This window comes from Fistularia commersonii, chromosome 8, assembly GCF_037954325.1.
Source record: "Fistularia commersonii isolate RoL2024-O1a breed Wild chromosome 8, RoL_Fcom_v1.0, whole genome shotgun sequence".
In the NCBI taxonomy this organism is placed as follows: Eukaryota; Metazoa; Chordata; class Actinopteri; order Syngnathiformes; family Fistulariidae; genus Fistularia; species Fistularia commersonii.
In genome coordinates, this window is record NC_141291.1 from 16,387,653 (window position 1) to 16,409,883 (window position 22,231).

The 22,231-nt window shown below is 39.1% G+C and overlaps 1 protein-coding gene across 1 annotated transcript in view; it reads left to right on the top strand.

Moving 5' to 3' along the window:
- ofcc1 (orofacial cleft 1 candidate 1) overlaps positions 1-22,231 on the top strand; it is a 90,643-nt gene that overhangs the window by 66,803 nt on the left and 1,609 nt on the right. The window contains exon 19 of the mRNA XM_086151640.1: positions 16,762-16,968. Coding sequence (XP_086007766.1) covers positions 16,762-16,968 — 207 coding nt within the window. The remainder of the gene's footprint in view (positions 1-16,761; positions 16,969-22,231) is intronic.

Below are 22,231 nucleotides of genomic sequence, written 5' to 3' on the forward strand. Positions count from 1 at the left end.
GCTACACCAAATACCAATGAGCTATTTTATATTTATTGTATTCATTAACTTTTCTCTATTTTTCTCAAACAAAAACACCAGCCCATATCAAAACATTATATCAGCAGAAATCCTCAGCCAGTTGTTCTAGCAGTGAGTTTTTCAAAATGTCTTTGCTGTCATTAAAACTTGTCTGTGGTCGAAGTATGAAGATTTTAATAAATTAATAGTTACATAAATGAAATGGACATTTTGACTTGTCCAGGATAGAAATTGTATTTTAGTGCATATATAAGAGAACTGTGAGGTATGTCTGACCGAGAGCTGTTACTTACAGCCTCTACACTGAATGAAGAATATGCATGTAAAAAATTATTGCTGCTAAATCTGCAAAAACTTTGTGAATGCTGATTCTGCAGAAGTGGTTTTCTTTGCTCTCCTTTGCATATTATGGAGTAGCTAATATTTTCAGGGCAAGCAAACAACTCCAGGTAACCAGACTTTGCTTTTTATTTGCTCTAACTTGTGATCTAAACTATAGATCAAATGGTTGTGGTCTCAAAAAGTAATTATGTAGAGATTAGGGTCAATTATGATTATTTAGTGACAGATGACAGACACACGGTTATCCCCGAGGGATAAAAAAAAGAGAAGGAAAAAACTACCAGATAAAACCTTTTGGAAACGATTAAAGCACAATGAAAAACAGGTATCACTATGTGCATAACTTTTAATAGCGTTACATTATATGTAGAATTAAAATATATGACAGGATATAATATGTCATCTTCCTTGTATTTTGATTAGATGAAAATACTTAATGCTAAATAAAGAAGAAAGAGTTGCTGGGACTGTCCCCCTGTTCTTTGATTATCGAAGGACACCAGGCAGCTGAATATGCAGGAGTTCAGCTGCTGGTGGACAAGGTGAAAGAAGGATCATCATATTCACTGTTTTTTCATGTTTATTTAATTTAATTTTTAAATTGGTAACGTATGAAAATGTATTTTAATATAATTTTAATAGAATCATCTTCAGATAATAGCAGATGAATTGTAAGCCTGAATCTTTTCCCTTTCCACACGCCTTTCATCAACATGATTAGTCAGTATTACTCACACCATAGACAAAGTTGTGTCATACGCTGTTTATGAAACACATCTATTCGTGTTATGATAATTCAGGTTGTATACACTGGACCGTTTTAAACAAAAAGGGTTAAACCTTTTTTTTACTAGCAACTGCTAATAAGATAACAATGGACATGCTTTTGGTGTAAATCTCCCCATGTTTTGAGACTCTGAGGGAAACAACTCTCATCTTTATGATTAAGGAAAAAGTTAATTTAGTTGCTGAGGGTCTCTTCCTTTGTTGGAACCCCTAAATCGTCCCTTCAACCATCTTCAATGCCTCTAATTTGGTGTTATTACCTTGATAAAATGCTAACAGATTTTAAAGCATGATGGGAATTTAAGGTTATTACATTTTATGATATTTACATGATTCAAGTGGGCTTTTTTCATCAAAATAAGATAGGTCTTGCCAGTATTTCATAACTCTTGCAACAATTTCTCCTTTAAAAGGGTCACTTTCCTAACTCAGCGAAGGCTCTGTATTAGTCTAATTTCCCTTCATGCAAATTTTTGTCATTTTTCCCTCATTAACTATTTATCATAGACAGAAAAAAAATCATGAAGGCAAGCAAAGGAGCAGCCCGACCGAGCTGAAACTAATATTTTGCAACTCTAATGATTTTTTGCATCCTTAATTAGATAGAATAAGGTTGATATGATTAGGTCAGGATGTAGTGTTTTTCATTAAAAATACATTTCAGAAACTGTATTCAGAATGTGCCCTTGCAATTAAATAATGAATCCACTGCATTCCTTATTATGGACCCAATTAATATTAGCGGCAAGGGCGTAATTTTAATAACAGTGGGCCACAAGGCCTTCATTAGCTGAATGAGAGAATGGGGGGGACGAGGAGAAGAAAACAAGGCACGAAGCAGCAGCCTGCTATTGAGCCAAATTTACAAAGTTATTGAACAGGTCAATATGAAGAATGAAGAGGACATTTTGAACAAATCACATCTTTGGCAAACAGGGACTGCCAATACAAAGTGGTTATTTTACCTGAATTTGGTAACACATGTATGTCAGGTTTACACTGATATAGAAAAAAAAAACAATTGAAGGAGACAATGGAAAGAGTTTCTTTTAGATAATTAAAGTAAATATTTTGCAATTGCTATGAAGACACCAGGCTGCATGTCAGTCAGGAAACCAGTGAATGTTGTGCCGTATCAACAATCTTTATCTGTTGTATCAACAATAACGGGCCAGTGGGATGAGCAAACTACGGTAATCACAAAAACTGGCTTGTCATCTCAGACACATGCAAAGGCGTATCGCTCTCCCCTAAAGCATGAGAGAAGTGTTCTCAAATTGGGTACGTCTTCTCATGTAGTATTGGTGCATAATAAGCAGAAGGATAAATGAATGTTAAAGAAAATTTTATATTTATTGAAATGAATCATGTTGAAAACAGTCGTCAGAATTTCTTTAGCCGTGAATGAACTGTGCTGTTGTATGTTGCTTTAATACAAAAACAATAACGATTGGCTATTGACTGTAATTCTTATCAAGACATTCCAACATTTATGTGCTAATCTGCTGTTTGATATATATATATATATATATATATATATATATATATATATATATATGTGTTTTTTTTTTTTTTACTTATATTGCTGAAAACAGCTGTAAATGATTAATTAAATGCCAATGAGGCATCACATTCTGGAACCTTTCAGTAATTTTTTAGTGAAATTCAACATCTACAACTGCATCTTACATGAAAAGATTACTTTAGTACTTGTTATTGGTTTTGCACTAATAATGTTCAATATCTGGATTCCTTTCTGTTCAGTAACACATCTCTTTATTTTACATTATAAAAATGAGACTGAATAACAAAAGAAAACTGAATTGTCTCTCTGTTATGACATCAGTGAACAAGAAGAAAGAGGAGTGTTGTCATGCATGTCATGATAACACGACTGTTGACAGAGTCAATATTGAAAATCCTGCCCACGTTTTCCTTCGAAATTGGTCTATGCTTACTGTTAGTAATGGATTAGGTCAAGATGGAACGGATGGAAGTTTGATGATTTCTAGATGAAAACTACTGTGCTCAGGATGTTGACTCTTATCAATATAACACATTCTCAAAGTTGCATCCTGCTTGAAAAACGTACTTGGTTTGGATAAATAGGAAATAAATAGACTATTTTTTTCTAAAACCTTAGCTGTCAGCGATGATTAGTCACCAACAGGTGCTGTTGTACATAAAATACAAATCTTCCCATTCCAATTCATAATATTACAATCATGCTCTGAGCTTCTGGGTGTGCTACATGCTCAACGTCATACTAGAGGTTCAGTAATGAGACCCATTAATTATGTAAAGGCACTGATGCAGATGGACCTAATTAATTGTCTCCTGTCACCCCCCTGATTACTGTACCTGGAAGGGAGGTGTTAATATCTGCAATACTTAAGCAGGTACGCAAACTATTTTGTCAGAGTCATTGGTATGACAATGACATAGTGGAGTGCCGGAGTACCCCCTGCAAAGCTCTTTTTCTGTTAATTCACCACAAGGAAAAGTTTCCCATCGGTGGTGGTGACATTGTGATAATTGAAGGAGAGAGGGGCAGATTAGAAGAAACAGACGTAGGTGGGGGTTTGTGTGGTGGCCCCGGAGATGTTTTCGCAACCTGATTGCATCAACATTTGTGTTCCTTCGCAGGATTCGTTTGTCTCCGTATGTCGAGGTAATGGATTACCAGCAGGCCAATTTGGGAACACCCAAGGTGCTTTGCATTAGCAGTGTAGTTGGTGTGAAGTAAACCTGTTCAGAGTCACAGAGCAGCTTCTACATTATCTTAGAGTTAGGAGACCGGCTGTATCAGACAAAAAAAAAAAGTTAGCCTACAGCAGTGACGTGATATTGGGCCTGAACCAGAGAGATATACAAAGGTCAAAATAACCCTTAACAATGACTATTTCAGACAAAAAAAAAAGAGATTAACTCCAACAGATAAAGTTAATTACTGTATGTGTATTGTCCCATCTTTTCACATTGAAACGAATACGGTTTCTAAATTCTAATTTCTAAAACCAGAAAATACTCACAACGTACTTCAGCTAGTTCATTCATCTGTCCTGCTTTGGAAATAGTACAGTGAAGAGAGTACTGGGCCACCTGGGATGCAAATGTGACCTCTAGTAAAGGCAAGAGAAGATTAGGGAAGTAAGGCAGACAGAGGGAGCGGCGGTCTGTGAAAGGATACACAGGAACCACTGTCATATAACAATAGAACCCTCAGCTGAACAGGAACCCATAACAGGAACACTAGAGGAAGGGAGAACCGGCTTAGTGCTTCAGTGGCACAGGTTGCCGAGAATCTGTGTGTGCGTGTGTGTGTGTGTGTGTGTGTGTGTGTGTGTGTGTGTGTGTGTGTGTGTGTGTGTGTGTGTGTGTGTGTGTGTGTGTTCGGGGGGGTCGTTAATGTGCATGTATAAGTCCCATCTAGTTCCGTACCTTAGTCTGTGTGTTATATTATGTGCTTGGCTGAATGCGAATGAATTAAATCCTGTTTACAAACACACATATAAAGTACATCTATGCATGTGTGCATGTATGCACAGTGTGTGCACATTTGTCTATTTTTTTTGTTGAACCAAATACATGCAAACCTTTTGTGCGCTTGTATGTGCATGTCACATTAGAGTGGCTTCCTCTATTTCAGTGGATAGCCCTTTTTTTTTTTTAAAGTGGACAGTGCTGAGGGCCCCAATGGCCTGAGGCAATAGCAAGCAGGCAGGCAAGGACAGGAGCGACGTAACAGCAAGCACAGCATCTACAGTCAAAGCATTAGTGGGCTTAATATGAGATATGACTGCAAAGGCTGCATGCCTGCGTTCCTGAAAAGGTCATGGACTTTGCTGAGCAGTAATGTGTGAAAGCAATGCACAGTGGTCAACTCAAACGAAAAAGCAAAGAAAAAGATAGAATATTTTCACCTCTTTCTCAACCCCTGCTTATGAAATTTTATGGATACAACACACTTTAAAATGAAAGTACCTCTGCCATTTAAGTTTATTTCACAATGTCTTTGAAGAATCCTATTCACATACAGACATTTTAAGACTTAGAAGATGCAAAAACAGCCTGCCTAGTTTGAATAGATCAGTTAGAAATGAAAAATTATTTTCCAGAGTCAAAAATTGACTCACTTGATAAAAACATTCCTCAACTCCTCGATGGTGTGTAAATTTGTTGGAATATAATTGAACGATTTTCAAGTTCTTAAGTATCAACGTTGGTGAAAAACTGTGTAAATGAAAGAAATGAGCTTTTAATTTTCTTTATTCAGGCCAGAATTCAGAATATCACAGATTAAGGAAAAACTTAACTGCATCTTCATGAAATTATCTGTGAGAAAATAAATCTGATGAGGAAGAACTGGAAAAAGAGAGAAAAATAATAAAATAGAATCTAAAAATCCGATATTGTTGAATGATCAAAGGGTGATCGGCTGCTCTTTGTCAGATTATCGCAACCCCTTTAACTCCAGACATGAGTTCAGTACCTGAGATGATAAAGAGAGATGATTCACCATGCCCACACAGGCCTGATCATGCTGAAAAAAGCTGTGTATGTTAGCACATTGGCATATCCTGTGTTATTATCTTTATCTCAGTGGGCCATCACACACTGCTAATTTACATTCTTAAGCAAACACTGATTGGCGTGGTGACTGGAATGCTCTTTTCTTTTGAACTGCGGTTGCACTTGTTAGAATTCCCAGTAATCCAACGGTCATTTTGTGGTAACGTACAGTATCTCAAATTTAGTTCATATAATGTGAGGTCATCTCGCTATCACAGTTAATATTTTCAATAATATGAACATTGACGGATGCCAAAAACAATCTAATATGTTCCAATTTCACAGTATGTGCTTTTCTTATGGCTATGAAGAGTCGACAAGCCCTGAGCAGGAGATAAAGAGAGAAAGGGGAGAGTGTTCCAGTATGTACTTGTCGGTGTGAACTGTTTAATTACAGGGAGTGTCAGCCCCATTGCTTAATGTGTCCCTCACAATTAATCCAAGGAAAGGATGTCATTATCTACCAAAGCGTAGGCCTGGGCAGGCTTTCCTGTCAGAGAAGAACAAGGGGGAAGATGAGTGAAAGAGAGAAGGCGAGTCAAAACAGGGAAACACCTTTTATCAGTGACCACAACCCCTGTGATGGAGGGATCAATGTGAAAGTATCAGTATATTCCATGTGTTTGTAATGCATCATTCGTTGAACTCAATTCATCTGATTACTTCTGAATATGACGCTTTTTCCGTGCGCCGTCAAAAAAATGTCCAGCTGGAAGAAACAAAACTGGTGCCAGATTTTTCAGGATTTTGAGATTTTTTTTTCATCACTCCTTCCTTCCTGCCTTCTCTATCTAGCCAAATTCTAGCTGTCTTTTTGCCATCTTATAATGAGAAACATCAGGGGAAGAAAACTAGAATATTTGAAAGTGAATAAAAGGTAGGAGCTGCACACATGGAACAAAGAAATTGAGATACTCTTCTTATACAACTGTATCCCTGATGAAGGATCTGTGAATGCCCTATTGACTGGTTAATTTGGGGCAAGTGCGATTTAATTGTTGTGGAAACAAAAGTGAAGCATATAATTAGCGGTCATGTGGAAGGCTATATATTGTATTAGCAGACCATAAGCATCAGTAGAGCATTTATATCCTAAATGAAAAAATGCATATACAGTTATGACTCCACTATGGTTCTGTAGTTTGAACTTGACAGATCTGATTCTTTGTGACTGTCTGTTGTTAGTCACTTTGTTTCCCTTCTATCGCTTCTTTTCCTTTAAAGAGTTTGACCTTGGCTGCTTCCTGTGGCCTGGAGGGGATGAGGAAGGTCTGGTGATTGTGACAGGTGTCGCGTCTTAACAGCCCGACATGACATCCTGGGGAGAGATAGACGTTTGGAGATTTTTTTTTTTTCATAAGGGTTTCACTCATAACCTTAATGACACTGTGTGTGTGTGTGTGTGTGTGTGTGTGTGTGTGTGTGTCTGCCTACTTGCGTGTGGACATGCTTGCGTTTGTGCATATCTGCATGTGTGTGTGTGTGTGTGTGTGTGTGTGTGTGTGTGTGTGTGTGTGTGTGTGTGTGTGTGTGTGTGTGTGTCTGCATGCTTGGGTGTGCACATGCATGAGTGTGTGTGAGAAAGAGAGAGACTACTTGTAAGAACGTGTGTGCTGCTCACCACTGATTCCCAGCTCTCATTTCAGTTACTGGCTTGGATTACTTATCACCTCCAGCCTCCAAGGTCTGATTAAGAAGAAGCTGCTCCAAAGTCAAATTTTGGATATCAAAGGCAAAACTTGACTTTGGCATCTGTCTGCAGCATCTTAATATGAGTCTGGTGTCCTGCTCCGTGTCTTAAAATGTGTGTCCCATCCACTTACAGTTGCATGAATAATTGTGTACATGCTTCATCTGAAAAGCAGCATGTGTAACCTTGGATTATTTTGGTGGAAAAATAATTGTAAGCACCGCAAGAATTTACTATTGTAAATAATCTGGAGATCATTTTGGTAATCCGTAGGTAAAGTCTGTACAGTTGCAGTGTTGTTTTGTTGAGCTGTATTTTTTCATATTTCATGTCTTGATCCATTTCTAAGATATCCAGACTAATCCAAGACATTTTACCATTGATACAAATGAGATCTCCTTTCACTAACATGCATGGAAACATATCAAATGACATGACCCTTCTTGCGCTCCGGGCTATGTCAGTGCAGGAGGATAATACTCAAGAAGAATTGAACTGCAGAAAAGTTGCAAGCATGGAAAACAAGTTCACGAACATGGTTGTCCATATTGGTTTTGACTGGGGTTTGAAAGACAAAGACGGCTATTTTCTTGTCGAAATGGTCACAGGATATGGAGCAGAATGAAAAGTTGGACCTCGATCGCATTGTTAAGATCAGTGGCTGCGTCAGTGTCTTAATTCATCAAACCTACTTTCGCCAATTAGGGATCAATACAAAAGGATTCAGAATGTATTTGTTTCCCATAAGTCCTTTTTTTCAGTTATATGAAATGTAGTTTGGAGTCAAGAGGGAAAAGAAGTTGCACTTTTGAAAATTCCTTGATACTAGTGAAACGGGTCATTGTTGTATGCACTTAACTGTATCATATTTAGAGGCAGATATAAAACTATTAGTATTTGTTGGTCTTAGGAATGTTAAGTAGTAGGAAGAACTTATTCTTTGTTAATAAAGTCACAGGTAAACTTCAATAACTCTCCTGCGGGCTTAGGGTGAGTCATACATGGTGTATATGTTATAAATGGGCTGCTATCTGAGTTGTTTACTGTAGGCTGAAAATAGGCTTTATTTTCTGCAAAGGAGATTAGTAACACTGAATTATGCATATCTTATTTTCTGGATTATCTAAGGCACTCAGAGATGCTATCTTCCTGGATAATCTCCTTTAAAGTCATTCAGTTTATTCTGACTGTTAATACCGTTCATTGTTGCTTGTTTATCTTTTCTCGAAGACCAATCTGCGCTACTTTTGGATGATGTATTATAAGACTTTACCTATGAATATTGTAGGTGAAATGTTTGTAGGCTGGGTTTTTGCACAGTAATGAGGAAATGGAGATGAAAGCAGTGGTAGCATCACTTGTTCTCTTTTTTTTTTTTGTTCTTTGCCATTTTGTATGTGTACGCATGTGTGCCCCTGCATGCAAATATAAACGAGTGGCCTGTCTTGTCCAGCGGTGCGTTTAACCGGACACAGATTTTTGCTTTTGCCAAGTCAGGCCCAACGCAGATCTTGTGCAACCATGCCATTTTCAAGATGCTCCAATTAAATGCGTTGACCATCCAGATATTGGCCAAATTTGAAATTGTAGCGTATCTATTTCCATTCTAATGGCTGACATTGCTTGGCTTATCCATGCATGTATGTCGGTGATATTTTATGCTTTGTGATTTGGTCTGTTCCCAGCCATTTTAATTTGCTGTCTAGGGCTGATCGTGTGTGAGTGCGTGCGTGTGTGTGTGGCATAGATGTGTATGTATGCCTGCATTAATATCTGTGCGAATGAGCATTTGTACGGTGTGAACCTTGACATATAAAAAGCACGGGCATCTGTACTGCAGCATACGATATATGCCCGTTATTTTGAAATTGTATGTGAACCCAATGCATGTGTGTTGATGTGTGTGCCAATGAACCCATGCTGGCACGTCCGCTTGTGTGCCTCCGTGCTGTCTATGTATGTTTTTATGAACCAAGTACTCAGCAAACAGGACTTGAACCTGGGCCAGCTCTGACAGACATGGTTGTTGTGTTGGTGGAGTGGAGGGATTGACCCTCAGTAGCTCAGAGAGCACACTACCCCCCAACCTTCTCTATCCATCTCCCCACAGCTCTCCCCCGACACCCCCACCTCCCCAATCCTGCTGCCTGGCTTGAAGTGCCCGCAGGGGCTGGAGATGCACGCATGCGTTGCCTCACTATGTCAGGCTTTGTGTGGTTGTGAGCAAGGATGTATTTGTGACGGTTAGTATAAACTATGTTTTTCATATCAGATATGTATATACTATATATATAGATATAGTATATCTATATATATATCTATATATATATATATAGATATGTATGTACAGAGAGAGAGAGAGAGAGAGAGAGAGAGATCTGACATGAAAAGCATGATCCCTTCTCAAAATTATTAGCTAGAAATCAATTTGGGTTTGTCGTTTAAGATAAGATAAGATAAACTTTATTGATCTCCATAGGGGAAATTCCTTTGTCACAGCAGTTATAATCTAACATAAAAAAATTAGAATATAAATGTAAATAGAGAGACTGTTTGAAGACAGAAGATATCACGATACCCACGAATAAATAGAGAGCAGGGAGAACAACAACAGCAACAACGTCGGGGATAAGAATGGAAAGCATGATGAAACAGTAAGGATGAAAAATAGACAACTAGAACTAAACGACAATATAAACAGAGTGACAATGGCGAAGACATGAATGAAATAGATAAACCAAAATTGGCAGGATGTGTGTGTGCTGGGACCAACAAGGATAAGAAAGTCAGCAGAGTTAGGGCATGGCATGTGAATGGGTGAGGTAGCGAGGTTGTGGAAGCAGCACAGATGCACCGCAGGCCGGTCAGAGTTGTGTGCTGTTATCCAGTCTGATGGCCGTGGGCACAAAGGGGCGTCTGAAGCTTTCAATTCTGCACCGGGGTTGGATGAACCGTCAGCTGAATGAGATGCCCATCAGCCACAGCTCATCTTGCGGGGGGGGATTGTCCAGGATAGCTCCAAGTTTGCCCTTCACCCTCCCCACTGCCACCAATTGAAGATGGTCCGGGTTCAGTCCCATCACAGAGCGGGCTTTCCTCACTATCTTGCTGAGCCTATTGACCTCACCAGTCCTGGCACCAACCCAGAGTGCATCAGTGTTATGTGACCAGTCCAATTTATTGTAGGAGTCCACTATCTCCTTCTCCTCACCCTGGATACTGCTTGATACATATCTCCTCCGATTCTTCCGGAGGTCCACAACCACTTCCTCTGTCTTAGAGATGTTGAGTAGGGAGTGGTTCTGATTATTTGACCATCAAGCTATTACAGGATGTTGGCAAGCTGTCATCAATGTCAAAAGCCTAACATATTTGTAAAATGTCGTAAAACCAAGGTAGCTATTGTTATAAATGTGATCATACCGTATGGTACCTGTTTTAACATTGTCTTCTAGCCCCATGGAACTTTATCCTTTTTTTTCATACATTGCCTTTGGATTATTTTCACCCACTTGCGCAAACAGAGCTCCAAAAGTGTCATTTTTCTTGCATTTTGGGCACTACTGGAAAAGGCAGGCAAAATAAAAATAACTGTACCTTGCAAGTATCAAACTACTATAAATTGGCAGGGTATCCCTTTAATATCATCGAAATGAAACCTAACTGATCCAGGCAGCCTGTGCCAAGGCTTCTGTGAAATATTCCATCCAGGATTAACATCTTAGCACAACGCCAGAGTTTAACCGTGTGCTGGCGAACAAACAGGTGACTTGGCAGCTTTTTAAACAATAAAGTTCTCTGTCTTTTTCGAATTCTAATTTTAAATGAGCGGCTCTACTTTTGATCAAGATTCATTATAACGTGCTTGTACACGACCATAAAGCCCAGCCCTTGAGAATTCTTTTCAAAACAACTTGAAGAACTTTTGGCATTCAGCCACCTTCACTACTTTCTACACACACATTGGCCATACAAAACCCTTTGATACCTTTTTTAACCACATCGGTTCTTTTAGCACCATTCTCATTTAGATGTGCCCTCCATAGACATCAGCCATTGCCCTTTTTTTCCAATCAACTGGTAAAGACCTGAGCTATCCTTAGATTCATGCGATTCCCAAAAGCATACACTGTCCCTTTACATCTTTGATCTTCCCCCTACCTCAGTCCTTGCCACAGCCAGGGCTACCATGTGCGAATTACACATAAATAACCAAGCCTGTCCGCCACCCAGGCAAATTCAAATGCACCTGTCAAAGTGATGAAGCACCTACCCGCAGGGAATCATTGTTTACATTTTCACTCCACTCTTAGCAAAAGTGAGATTCTAATTATTTTCCCACTGTAAATTAAAGCCAAGTGGGACAGAACTACAAACCAAAGGGATTAGCAGTGGGAGAAACCTCCCTCCAGTCCTTCACTGTGTGAACTGTTCGAAATGAGGGAAGGGCAGGCGAAAGTGTGAGGATGGGAGACAGAGGGGAGGTCAACTTCTTTTGCTTTCATATGGTCAGACTCACAAAACCACCGTGGCAAGTTTTTCGGGCTCATTAAAGACACGGTACAGAGAACTTTATCCGACCGGAATATATTATGACAGTTCATACATAATGAAGTACCAAAAAAATCAGCTGCATTATTTTTCAAGCTGTTGACAAAAAGAGAGAGAAAGCCCAAAAGAGTATGATAACAAGTCACACAGATAGCGTTCGGAAAGATTGAATTAGTTCATGGGGAGAGGAAAATGAAGGTTAAAATTAGATGGGGACCTGAGGAAGAGACAGTTCATGAATTAAGTGAATACCTATCGAGTTTTATCATTAAAAATCATTAAAAGGCTCGGAGAGACTAAAAGGCTGGTTCCTGCCGAAGCCAGAGGCTTCTGTCCTGGACATCAGTCAGCAAAGAGCAGCAAATGCCGCTGACTTTATAGTCTTGCTCATTTGAGTACTGCTCCAACTTCCAGTCAAAACAATTGAGAAAACTGCATTCACATGTTCACACCTTATCTCCATGTCCTTTTAAAATGTTTGGGATTTAGGCTTTGAAATCGTGAATGCTTTTTTTTCCCCACTGATTCTATGTTTAGAATGCCGGATTGAACTAAATATTAGTTGATTTCATAATCCCCCTCTGGTCGTTAGTTATATCCCACAGTGTGTTTTGATTATTGCTGTGAAAATTGCGCCATATTTTGCAAGGTCATGTGGTCAAGTTTGGGAACAGTCTTGGTTGTCTGTCCCAACAGGCTAGATGAAGTCTCAATCGAAATGTTTTTTTTATCAAATATTGGTCAAGGAGAGATACTGTGTTTATAAACGCATCTAATGTCCTACCAATAATGGAAAATTGGAAATGTCAGCCAGTGTTATTTGTGACTGTCAAGGACATGTTGGGGAAGTATGTAAAATACACTGTACCTCTCAAAGACATAGCTATTACCAGACCTCTTGCACAGACTGAGTATGTGATTCCCAGAAACTGTCTGCCCACTTTCTGGCTCGAAGTTGCAAGTTTGAAACCCAATTTAGCTGTGAATATGGGTCCCTACAACACAAAATATTTCACTGTAGTAAATGCCATTATAGTACATTGATCCGGTTATCCATCGTGCCCGTTTTTGACATTGTAATAAAACAGGAATTTTAAATCTTTGAAAGAGACTTTATACTTTCATACACTTGGCTCACAATGATTGACAGATCAGTAAAATTTTATTACAAGTCACAGTTGAATTTTCAAAAGAGAACATTTGCACAGGCGCCTGTATTTAAGCACTGTTGTCTTTATTCTGCATTCATATATAGCACGCTATGATTTGGTAGGTGTAAAATCGCATCTTCTCCCAGAAAGACAGATGGACTATATTTGTGAACTATGGAGCCATGTCTGCAGCTGTGCCATCCCCACTTTCTGTGCCCCAGACCCTCCCTTCCAATCTCTATGTGCATTTGCGGTAATGTCTACAAATCCTGAAAATTTATGTCCCTGCTGGAAAACATGGTTTACCATTTATAGCTCTCCGTTAAAAGAAATAAGGCCCGTCTCTCCTGATGCAAGTCAAAGGACTGATGCAGACTCTATCAGATTTCTAAATACAGACCCCAACAATAAATCCCAGCTTGATTGGGTTTGAATTGGGTTAGCTCACTTGAATGCTATCTGCTTAACCCACAGCTGGCCTGTCTGCTCCATGCAGGCATTGAACCTAAATCAGTCACTTAGTGCTATCAAATGGAACAATGGTGGAGTGGAGAGAGCACTCAAGCTAGGGCTAGAAGCCAGGCTAGCACCATAACGCAACACAACAAACCAGAACAGGGTAGTGTAGAGCAGACAGTCCCTCTAATGCTCTTTCCTTTTTTTGTCCCGGCAATGATGCATCCTGAGAGCCATGGTGCGTTGCATGAAATGGCATCACCCAAACCGAACACACAAACACCTTTTCAAGCTTTTGTTAAGTCTTGTCAAGTGGATTTCACGTGCTAATTAGTGTAGGATGGTAGAATCTATTTTCATGCAAGCCAAATCACATAGACATGAAAGCTGCGGAGGGACATATAGCAGGTGTGTTGAACCAAAGTGACTCAGAGCACGCTGTCTGAATACATGGTCTTTCTATCATCCTTGTACAGCTTGGTTTACAAATCCTGGATTGGGACCTGAAAGGGGTCTCACCCCCTACACACACACACACACACACACACACACACACACACACACACACACACACACACACACACACACACACACAGTGAATTGCCAGTGTGATTATTACTGGAGCTGTGCAAGTAAACTCTCAATTTTTGGACCAAAAGTTATTATGGTAAACTTTTACAACAACAAAATACTTGTTGTCCACCAAATAGTAAATAGCACAACATTTAAAAAATGGAATCAAAATTCTAAAAATGGGGACATGGGAGACGAATCCTGATGGTTAAAAAAATTCAGTGGAAAAAAAATCAAAGGAAATCACCAACACATATTTGACAAACAAAAGTATATTTTTGTTGGGAAACCTGAAAAGTGACTGTGCATGAAAATTCATCTTGGAGGAAAGGTTTTATCCACCGTCCGTACTTTTAAGGTAAGTACGGTAAGTAGTAAGTAGTAAGTAGTTATAAGTAATGTTTACGAATGGGTGATCAGGTCAAATTGACAGTCCTTCATTTTCTTCAAGTACTTTAAGTACTCTTTTTTTTCAAAGTACTTTTTTTGGTTACAAATGAACTTAATCAAAGGAATTCAGTAAGAAAATTAGTAACGCATTGTATTAAATCAGAATACTAAATAAAAAAATACAGAAGAGTTTGGGTAAAACCTCTAAACGTATGATAATGAACTCCAATGTTTGTAATTTTACATGGTGTAATGTTTGGCTGATCATAGCTATTTCACAAATGAATGACTTATCCCACCTGACTAACACACACACACACACACACACACACACACACACACACACACACACACACACACACACACACACACACACACACACACACACACACACACACACACACGCACGCAGGTCCTAATTAAAATATCCTTGTCTATTTTTCTTTTTTTTTTGCATCTCTGACTTGCACAGTTTGTCAGTGAGGGCCTGTCGTTTGGTTTGGAGTTTATGCAGTTTCTCTAATTACAAGTGGGGTAATAGCTCTCACTATTTTCTTTGTGTTGAAGTGCCATAAGTTGTGTTTGGCTAACTCTGTTTGTAAGTGTGGGTTGACATCGATACACCACTAAATTAAACCTCTCCTTCAGTTTGACCCTGCCACTCACGGTCTGCTGAATGAGTTTGGCTTTTTTTTTCATTTCTGTATTTTCAGATGACTCATAATTACACTGCCAATTAGAGGGTCACCTTAAATTTCCCAAACTACTTGATTAACTTCCTCCACTTTGTGATTCTTACTCTGCTGTTTGTGTGTTTCAGTGTGTGTGTTGCATTAGTTTTGCATGTGTCACTAGTTTAAAAATTTAAATTAACCCCTTCATTCCTGAGGCCCCACCATGGTAGTAGTTTTTATGCGAAAAACAAAACAAAAAAGTAGGTCTCAACAGCAAATGAATCATATATACAGAAGTCACAAATTTTTGTTTTAATTAACATCTTATCATTGAGGTTTTCTCAATAGAGAAAGTATTTTGGTCCTCTTCAAATGTAGTCAATGTGTTTAATTTCCATTTTTATTTTCCTAAATGTCTGCTTTCAGTAGAAATTGAGGCCTCTAACAGCAGACACTATCAGAGAGAGAGCTTCCATGATCTTCACACATGAATGACTTCAAGTTACATGACCTATATAACACGTTACACGCTCTGCCTGCTCCCCATGTCTCACCCTAATAGAGAGGGGAAGCACATTACAGGTGTGTAATACATCCATAACACACATGCTCATACAGAAAAAGAGTCCTGCCACCAAAATTACCCATACGTGTGCATGATCACAAACACAACCCGTCTTTTTACCTGCCGCAGATCAGGCCCCATATGACTCACATGCTGCCAGGAATTAGCAGGCTATTGTGATGATGTTGGTTCCAGCTGTAGTGAGTAGTAAGGAAAGAGTAGTTTACATGGCAATGTATAGTCATTGTTATATGCTTTATGCTGATTTACTGTATAATATTGGATTCTTTCCTTGACAATGTGAAGTTACAGCTAAATTGTGACGTCTTTATGATATCTACTTACATTCATGTGATTTATCTGAGATGAAGTGTAAAAAAAACACTGGGACACTTTAGGTTGGCCTTTTCCACTTTCTTATTCTTAGGTGATGCCTATACACAGTATGCATGTATGTTAGTATGTTTAGGCTCTGAATCATCAAGCAAGTTATAAATCTGGACCTTTTTTAATGAGTAAACCCCTGTGTGTTTAACTGAATCTCCTTTTCTTCCGGCTGCTCCCTTCAGGGGGGTCGCCACAGCAAATAATTTTCTTCCATCTAATTCTATTCTATGTATCCCCTACTCAAAACTTAATGTCCTCTTTCACCACATTCATAAATCTTGTCTTCTGTCTTCTTCTCGGCCTCCAGCCTGGCAGTTCCAACCTCAGTATATCCCTCGATCCCTAGATCATCTCAGTCAGGCCTCTCTGACTGTCTCTCCAAAACATCTAACACGTGTTGTCCCACTGATGGACTCATTCCTGATCCTATCCAATCCAGTCACTCCCAAAGAGAACCTAAACATCACATAATTCATGACACTTTCTGGGAGTTCAACTGAATAGCAGCCATGGTTGTCTGTGGGAATGTATACAGTCCTGCAATGATCTTCTGCAGCAATAAGAAAGAGGTTTAACATTATTTCTAATTGTGTGTATGTCTAGGTGGCTGTTTATGACTATATCTGGACAGCAGACAACCCTTTGGAGAGCTCTGCAACCCCCACTGATGACCTGGATAGCAAACATTCACAGCCGTCCCTACCGGGGGGTGAGATCAGCACCCATGTGACAGTCTACACGTTGTACCCAAGTGGCGTGAAACAAAGATATAGACACTTCCTACGACAACCAACTGGTGCCATCATTGAGGTATGGTAGATCATTCAATATACCCACGACAGAAATAATCAATATTTTATACATTCTTGTTACAGACACGTCATGTTTGATGTTGTAGCCTCAGTAGGTTGAAGGGAATTTTATATGACGCATAGATAATGTGATCAGCAGCATGGTGGCGCAGTGTTGAGCATTTCTACCTTGCTTAACATACAGAAGGTAAACTGAAAATTGCCTAGGCGTATGAATGAGACGCTAAGTGGTCATTTGTCTCTATATGTGGCCCTGCAATCGCCTGGCGACCGGTCGAGGGTGCACTCTGCTTCTCACCCAGTGACAGCTGGGATAGGCTGCAACATCTCCGCGACCCTGAGTTCTGGATTAGTGGCAGAAATGGATGGATGGATAATCTGTCCCTAGTAGCAATAACTTAGCTGCAATCATTCAGTCACAACAGTAAACATAACGGCAATAGCAACAACTTTATTATTATTTTTATCATTATCATTATTATTATTCAAATCACATCTTTAACTTAGTTATAATTTTAATAACTTACTCTAGGAGTTGGGCTCACACCTCATGTGCATGGATCATGTCGAAAAAATATATGTGGCATAAAACTTTTGAATTTTATATTTCTAGGAAAATATTTCTGTTTCATATTAATACATGTGTTTGATTACATATGTATTTCCCTTTTCCACATTATTTTCTCTAAATACAGTAATTCACTGGAAAACTTTACAAATACAAAAGAGTGACAGGTGAAGGACAGCGGAGAGAGGGTTGGAAAATTTTGGAATACTCCTATTGTCCTGATTCTCCCCCCTCGAAAGTCAAGTGCAAATGAATCCAGCAATGGTCCTGTATTTACTAATTGAAAATGCTCCAGCGAAACTCTGTCGTGTGAAAAGCGTGATTAAGTCTGAGTTTTTTTTTGTTGTTTTTTTTTTGTTCTTTTTTTTTGTCCCCTGGGGAGAAAACTGATTTGAAACTATGTCTTCTTTTCAAATAGAAGAATGGCTGGGTTTGCTGTCACAAACAAATCATGACTTACTTCAACATGGCATTGTAAGTTCTAGCAACACTCTCTCCCGGGCTCTTCTGCTATCATGTAAATTATTATTCAATACCTGTATGGCAGTGCAACTCCAGCTCCTAACCCTAAAAATGGCTTACAAATGCCATGTCATGATGAAACTGATTAAAAAGACACAAACGCACTTTTCATCACTGTTTCATCTTTACCTATAAACAAGGCAGACCATTGATAGATTAATTTAAGGGAGGTTAAAAAGAACTTGATTCCACTCACAGTGACAGACACAAGCTCATGCCTCTATCCTAAACAACGTGTAGACACAGAGAGGCGAACTTTGACTTTCAAGCCTGGCCAACACTTAAACTGTACCCTCTAAAATTTGGTATAGTACATAGTAGTGGTGAAAACTGTTTTGCCGTATTAGAAAAGTGCATACACTCGCATATGTTTGTGCAGAGGTAAACACACTACTGTATATCTTATCCTCTGTTGCTCTATGTTGCTCACACACATTGTTTCCCTTGGGTGTTGCTGTCTGTTCTGTGCAACTTAACAGTCAGGGTCCCCAAGTAGCAAGAGACGCTGGCGGTATCATCTTTCACCCGCTAGTAGTGGGGAGCGATAACACCGAAGCATTGCTTCACCGTGAGAGCACTATTCCATTCGCCTCCGCCTTGCAGCATGGTCCCCCTCTTAACAAATTCAAAACTAATCCTCCCCTGAATATATAGACTGGTTTTTATGTATAGGCGTGGAACCAGGAATCACCAAAGGGCATCCCTGGCACTCAGAAGAACACTTGAGCTGATTTTATTTGTGCTTCATGTAATTCTTAGAGCGAAGCAGACATGTGACAGGGTGCTGTGTACAAACTGGCCTCCAGATGCAAGGTGACAGCTCCTCCGAGAGGAATAACAGCATGCACTTCTAAAACAGTTAAATAGATAAATATATATAGAATGAATAGGAGAAAAAGAGCTCTACCATGAGACATGGTGACCACAATCCTACTGAGAATTTCCCCTTTATTCTTAGATTTACGACATTATAAAACAATTGTATCATTTTTGTTGTATAGTATCATAACTTTATTCACTTATCCAAATAAAAGCATGTTTTATGTTGATGCGGTTACACTGCTGTGTTATCAGACAATGTGTTATGTAACATCAATCATGTTTGAGCAATAAAAGTGGATGTAATCTGTTTTACTTTCAGTTGAGGATGCCAAACAGTTTTTGACAAATTCAGATAGGATTATACTTCTTTACTGCAAATACTGAAGAAACGCCTACAAAACTGAACGAATGAAAATACCCGACATTACACAGCACATTTTTGCTTGCCTTGACGATTAGTGTGGATTGATATATTAAGCTCCATTAAAATATCCAATAATGTCCCTCCATTCTGTGTCCCATTTAGTTGAAAGACTAATCCAACCGCTAAAGATGTCTGTTTCCATTTACTGAGGAAATATTGACGGATAGCTCATTTCCTTCAAAGAGCTGTTTTTGTTGTCATTGTCCTGAACACCGATGCCCCGAAGGACTTGCTCCTCCCTTAGACTAACATGACCACAGCTCTAGGGCAAGCTTTGCATATTATGCTTGCATTTACAACCAAAATTTGTCTAAACGAACACTTGAAAAAGTATGTCCTGGAAGAATCGCCCTGAGCTATAGACACTGTCATACACTGTTTGGATGGAACCGAACAGTGAGGTGTGTCCTGTTTGATTTACTGAAACTTCAGAAACCGAGAAGGAGTCATGCAAAACTAAATGTTTATTCAGCCATTACCAGGCGTCTAAAAAGTTATTCGTCTCCCTGCGTTGCATCACCAGCGACAAAAGCGGGAATCGAAAATTCAGGAGCTGAAATATCACAATAAGGACAAGCATATTGAATTCCATTTAAAGAAATTTAATATTAATTATCCATCATATGCTCTAACTCTTCTTTTTTGCCAACGGCTTGTGTCTGGGATGGTGAAAGAATTTCTCGTTTCTTTTTGCTCAGCAATAGAAAAAAGTTAAAGCAACGCTCCCATCAGTGTGCGCCAATAAAAGACATTAAAGGTAAAGCAAGGTGGAGATTTTTGAACGCTCATTACCTATAAACAGATGTTCCCCAGCTGCCGACTCGCAAAAAACAATGCCGTCAACCACTGTTAGGGCCAAAATTATGCAGGGAACGGCATCTATATAACCTAGGACCTTCAGTGCAGGCTTCATAACCACTCTGTCTGTAGAAACAAGATGGCTGATGAAGAAATTAATTCAAACTAAGTCATTATCTTCTCTCCTAAAAACACAGTGGGTTTATGTCCCCCTGTGTCGCTTTTTCTCCCGGGCGAACATTTAAGTGTCGATGGACTTATAAAAAGATAGGATGAGCCAACTGTGCTCTTTTTGTCTCCCTCCCTCCATATGGGAGGCAGCAGCATATGCAAGAACTGGCTCAGCTTCTGTAAAACTTCCATTAAAGATGCACAACTAAGGCTCTGCCAGCTTGACTATTACCTCTCTCTCCGCAAATTATTTATGGCTCAGAGAAAAACGCTGATGATGAGCATCTCCAGCGATTTGTATAAATAAAAAACACTTTTTGCTGCATTTTCAGCTGTGTGGTCTTTTCACTTCTTCTTTTTGATGTGCTTAGCCCTTTTTACAAAACTCTTGCTGTATATTTAACTGGATTATATTTCAATTTTTCCTAATGTGAGCGCAAATTACTCATTGCATTATGCATGTTTTAAGAATGAGAAAATTATATTCTCCTTTTAGGTTTACTGTGCCACAATTGATAGGATTGTAACTGATAATGATGGTCTGGTGTGATGTGGATTTTCCTTGAATTATTCCCAGACAGATATAACCTTTTGGTTTTTAATTTTTATTCTGAGCTCATTGATTTTAGACAAATAAGTCGCTAGTAAGGAGGTGGTGTGTTCTGAACATTGTAGAAACATCGGGGGCTGCACTTGTTTATGATTGGTTGAGAAGTCACTTTGATGAGTCAGGTAATCACGGCACCATGGCAAATTTTCAAAACAGCAATTAAAAATAACCAGTTATTTATTATTAGGCTGCTGCTGCTGCTGCTGCTGACGATGATGTTGATGTTTATGATGATTATAATTATTACAATTATTGTTACTAATGCTTCTAATAAGAAAAAATTATAATATCAGCTGTAGGAATAGGGGTAGTAGTGATAGGAGTATGCATTGTATAAATGCATTGTAGTAGTATGCAAGCAGAATAAATAGTAGCATTGTATGTCATAGGAATGGGTTTTAGACTTTTCATATAGAGTGAGGCTGTGTTAAAAACTCTGATATCAATGCGCCAAAGGGATATTTCAGCGACTTAATTTGCTGGGTAGTTTTGGTCAACATGCTCCTTCACTCCGAAATAGTCACTTAGTCATCATGATTTGCCATGAAATTGCTCATTAACATGGATCCTTTGTCTTGGCCCTCCATGACTCAGCCCGCTGTCCATTTGCACATGAACACGAGTCCTCGCCAGACCAATATTGACCTAATTTAACATGCAGAAAATATGAAGAAGTTAACCTTTCGAAAAACACCTTGCAGCAACATTAATTGACAGACCGCATCAATTCTCCCTCCTGCCTCTCTTTTGTAATTACTCTACTGAGCGTTTGATTGCTGCCGTGAAACTGAGGACCCACACTTCATTTGCCGTGAGGTCATCGTCATCCCTCAGAAATATGAATATGATTTTTACAGGAAGTGAGTGCACTGTGTCTGTCTTTTGCTGCATGTGTCGCTCTAATGGGGAAGAACGGAGAATGTCCTTGGCGTCATAAAGCATGTTGCAGGAGGAGATTAATGCCTCCCTGGCAGCCATATCTTTGTAGCAGGAGGAAGACTTCTCCATAGTAAACCATGTGTAATCATCTGGCAAGTTCATACATGCATTTGACAAAGAAATCCTCTGTGGCATGTTTTTCCTAACTTTTGATCAATTGCTTCTCCATCTATGAAAATTATATCAGGAATGTTAGATACAGTCGTTTCATTTTTACTTGGAGTTTTCTTGTTTTCTTGGTACTGTATATTGGAGACACAAATGGGTACAGAGGGTTATGAGAGCCACATCAAGGGAAACAAAATGAAGGGAATATACAAAAATTAAGTCACTGTATTATGATAACTAAGTTCTGATACGACAGCTACTGGAAGAAATCATAGTTACATGATTAAATGAAGATAATG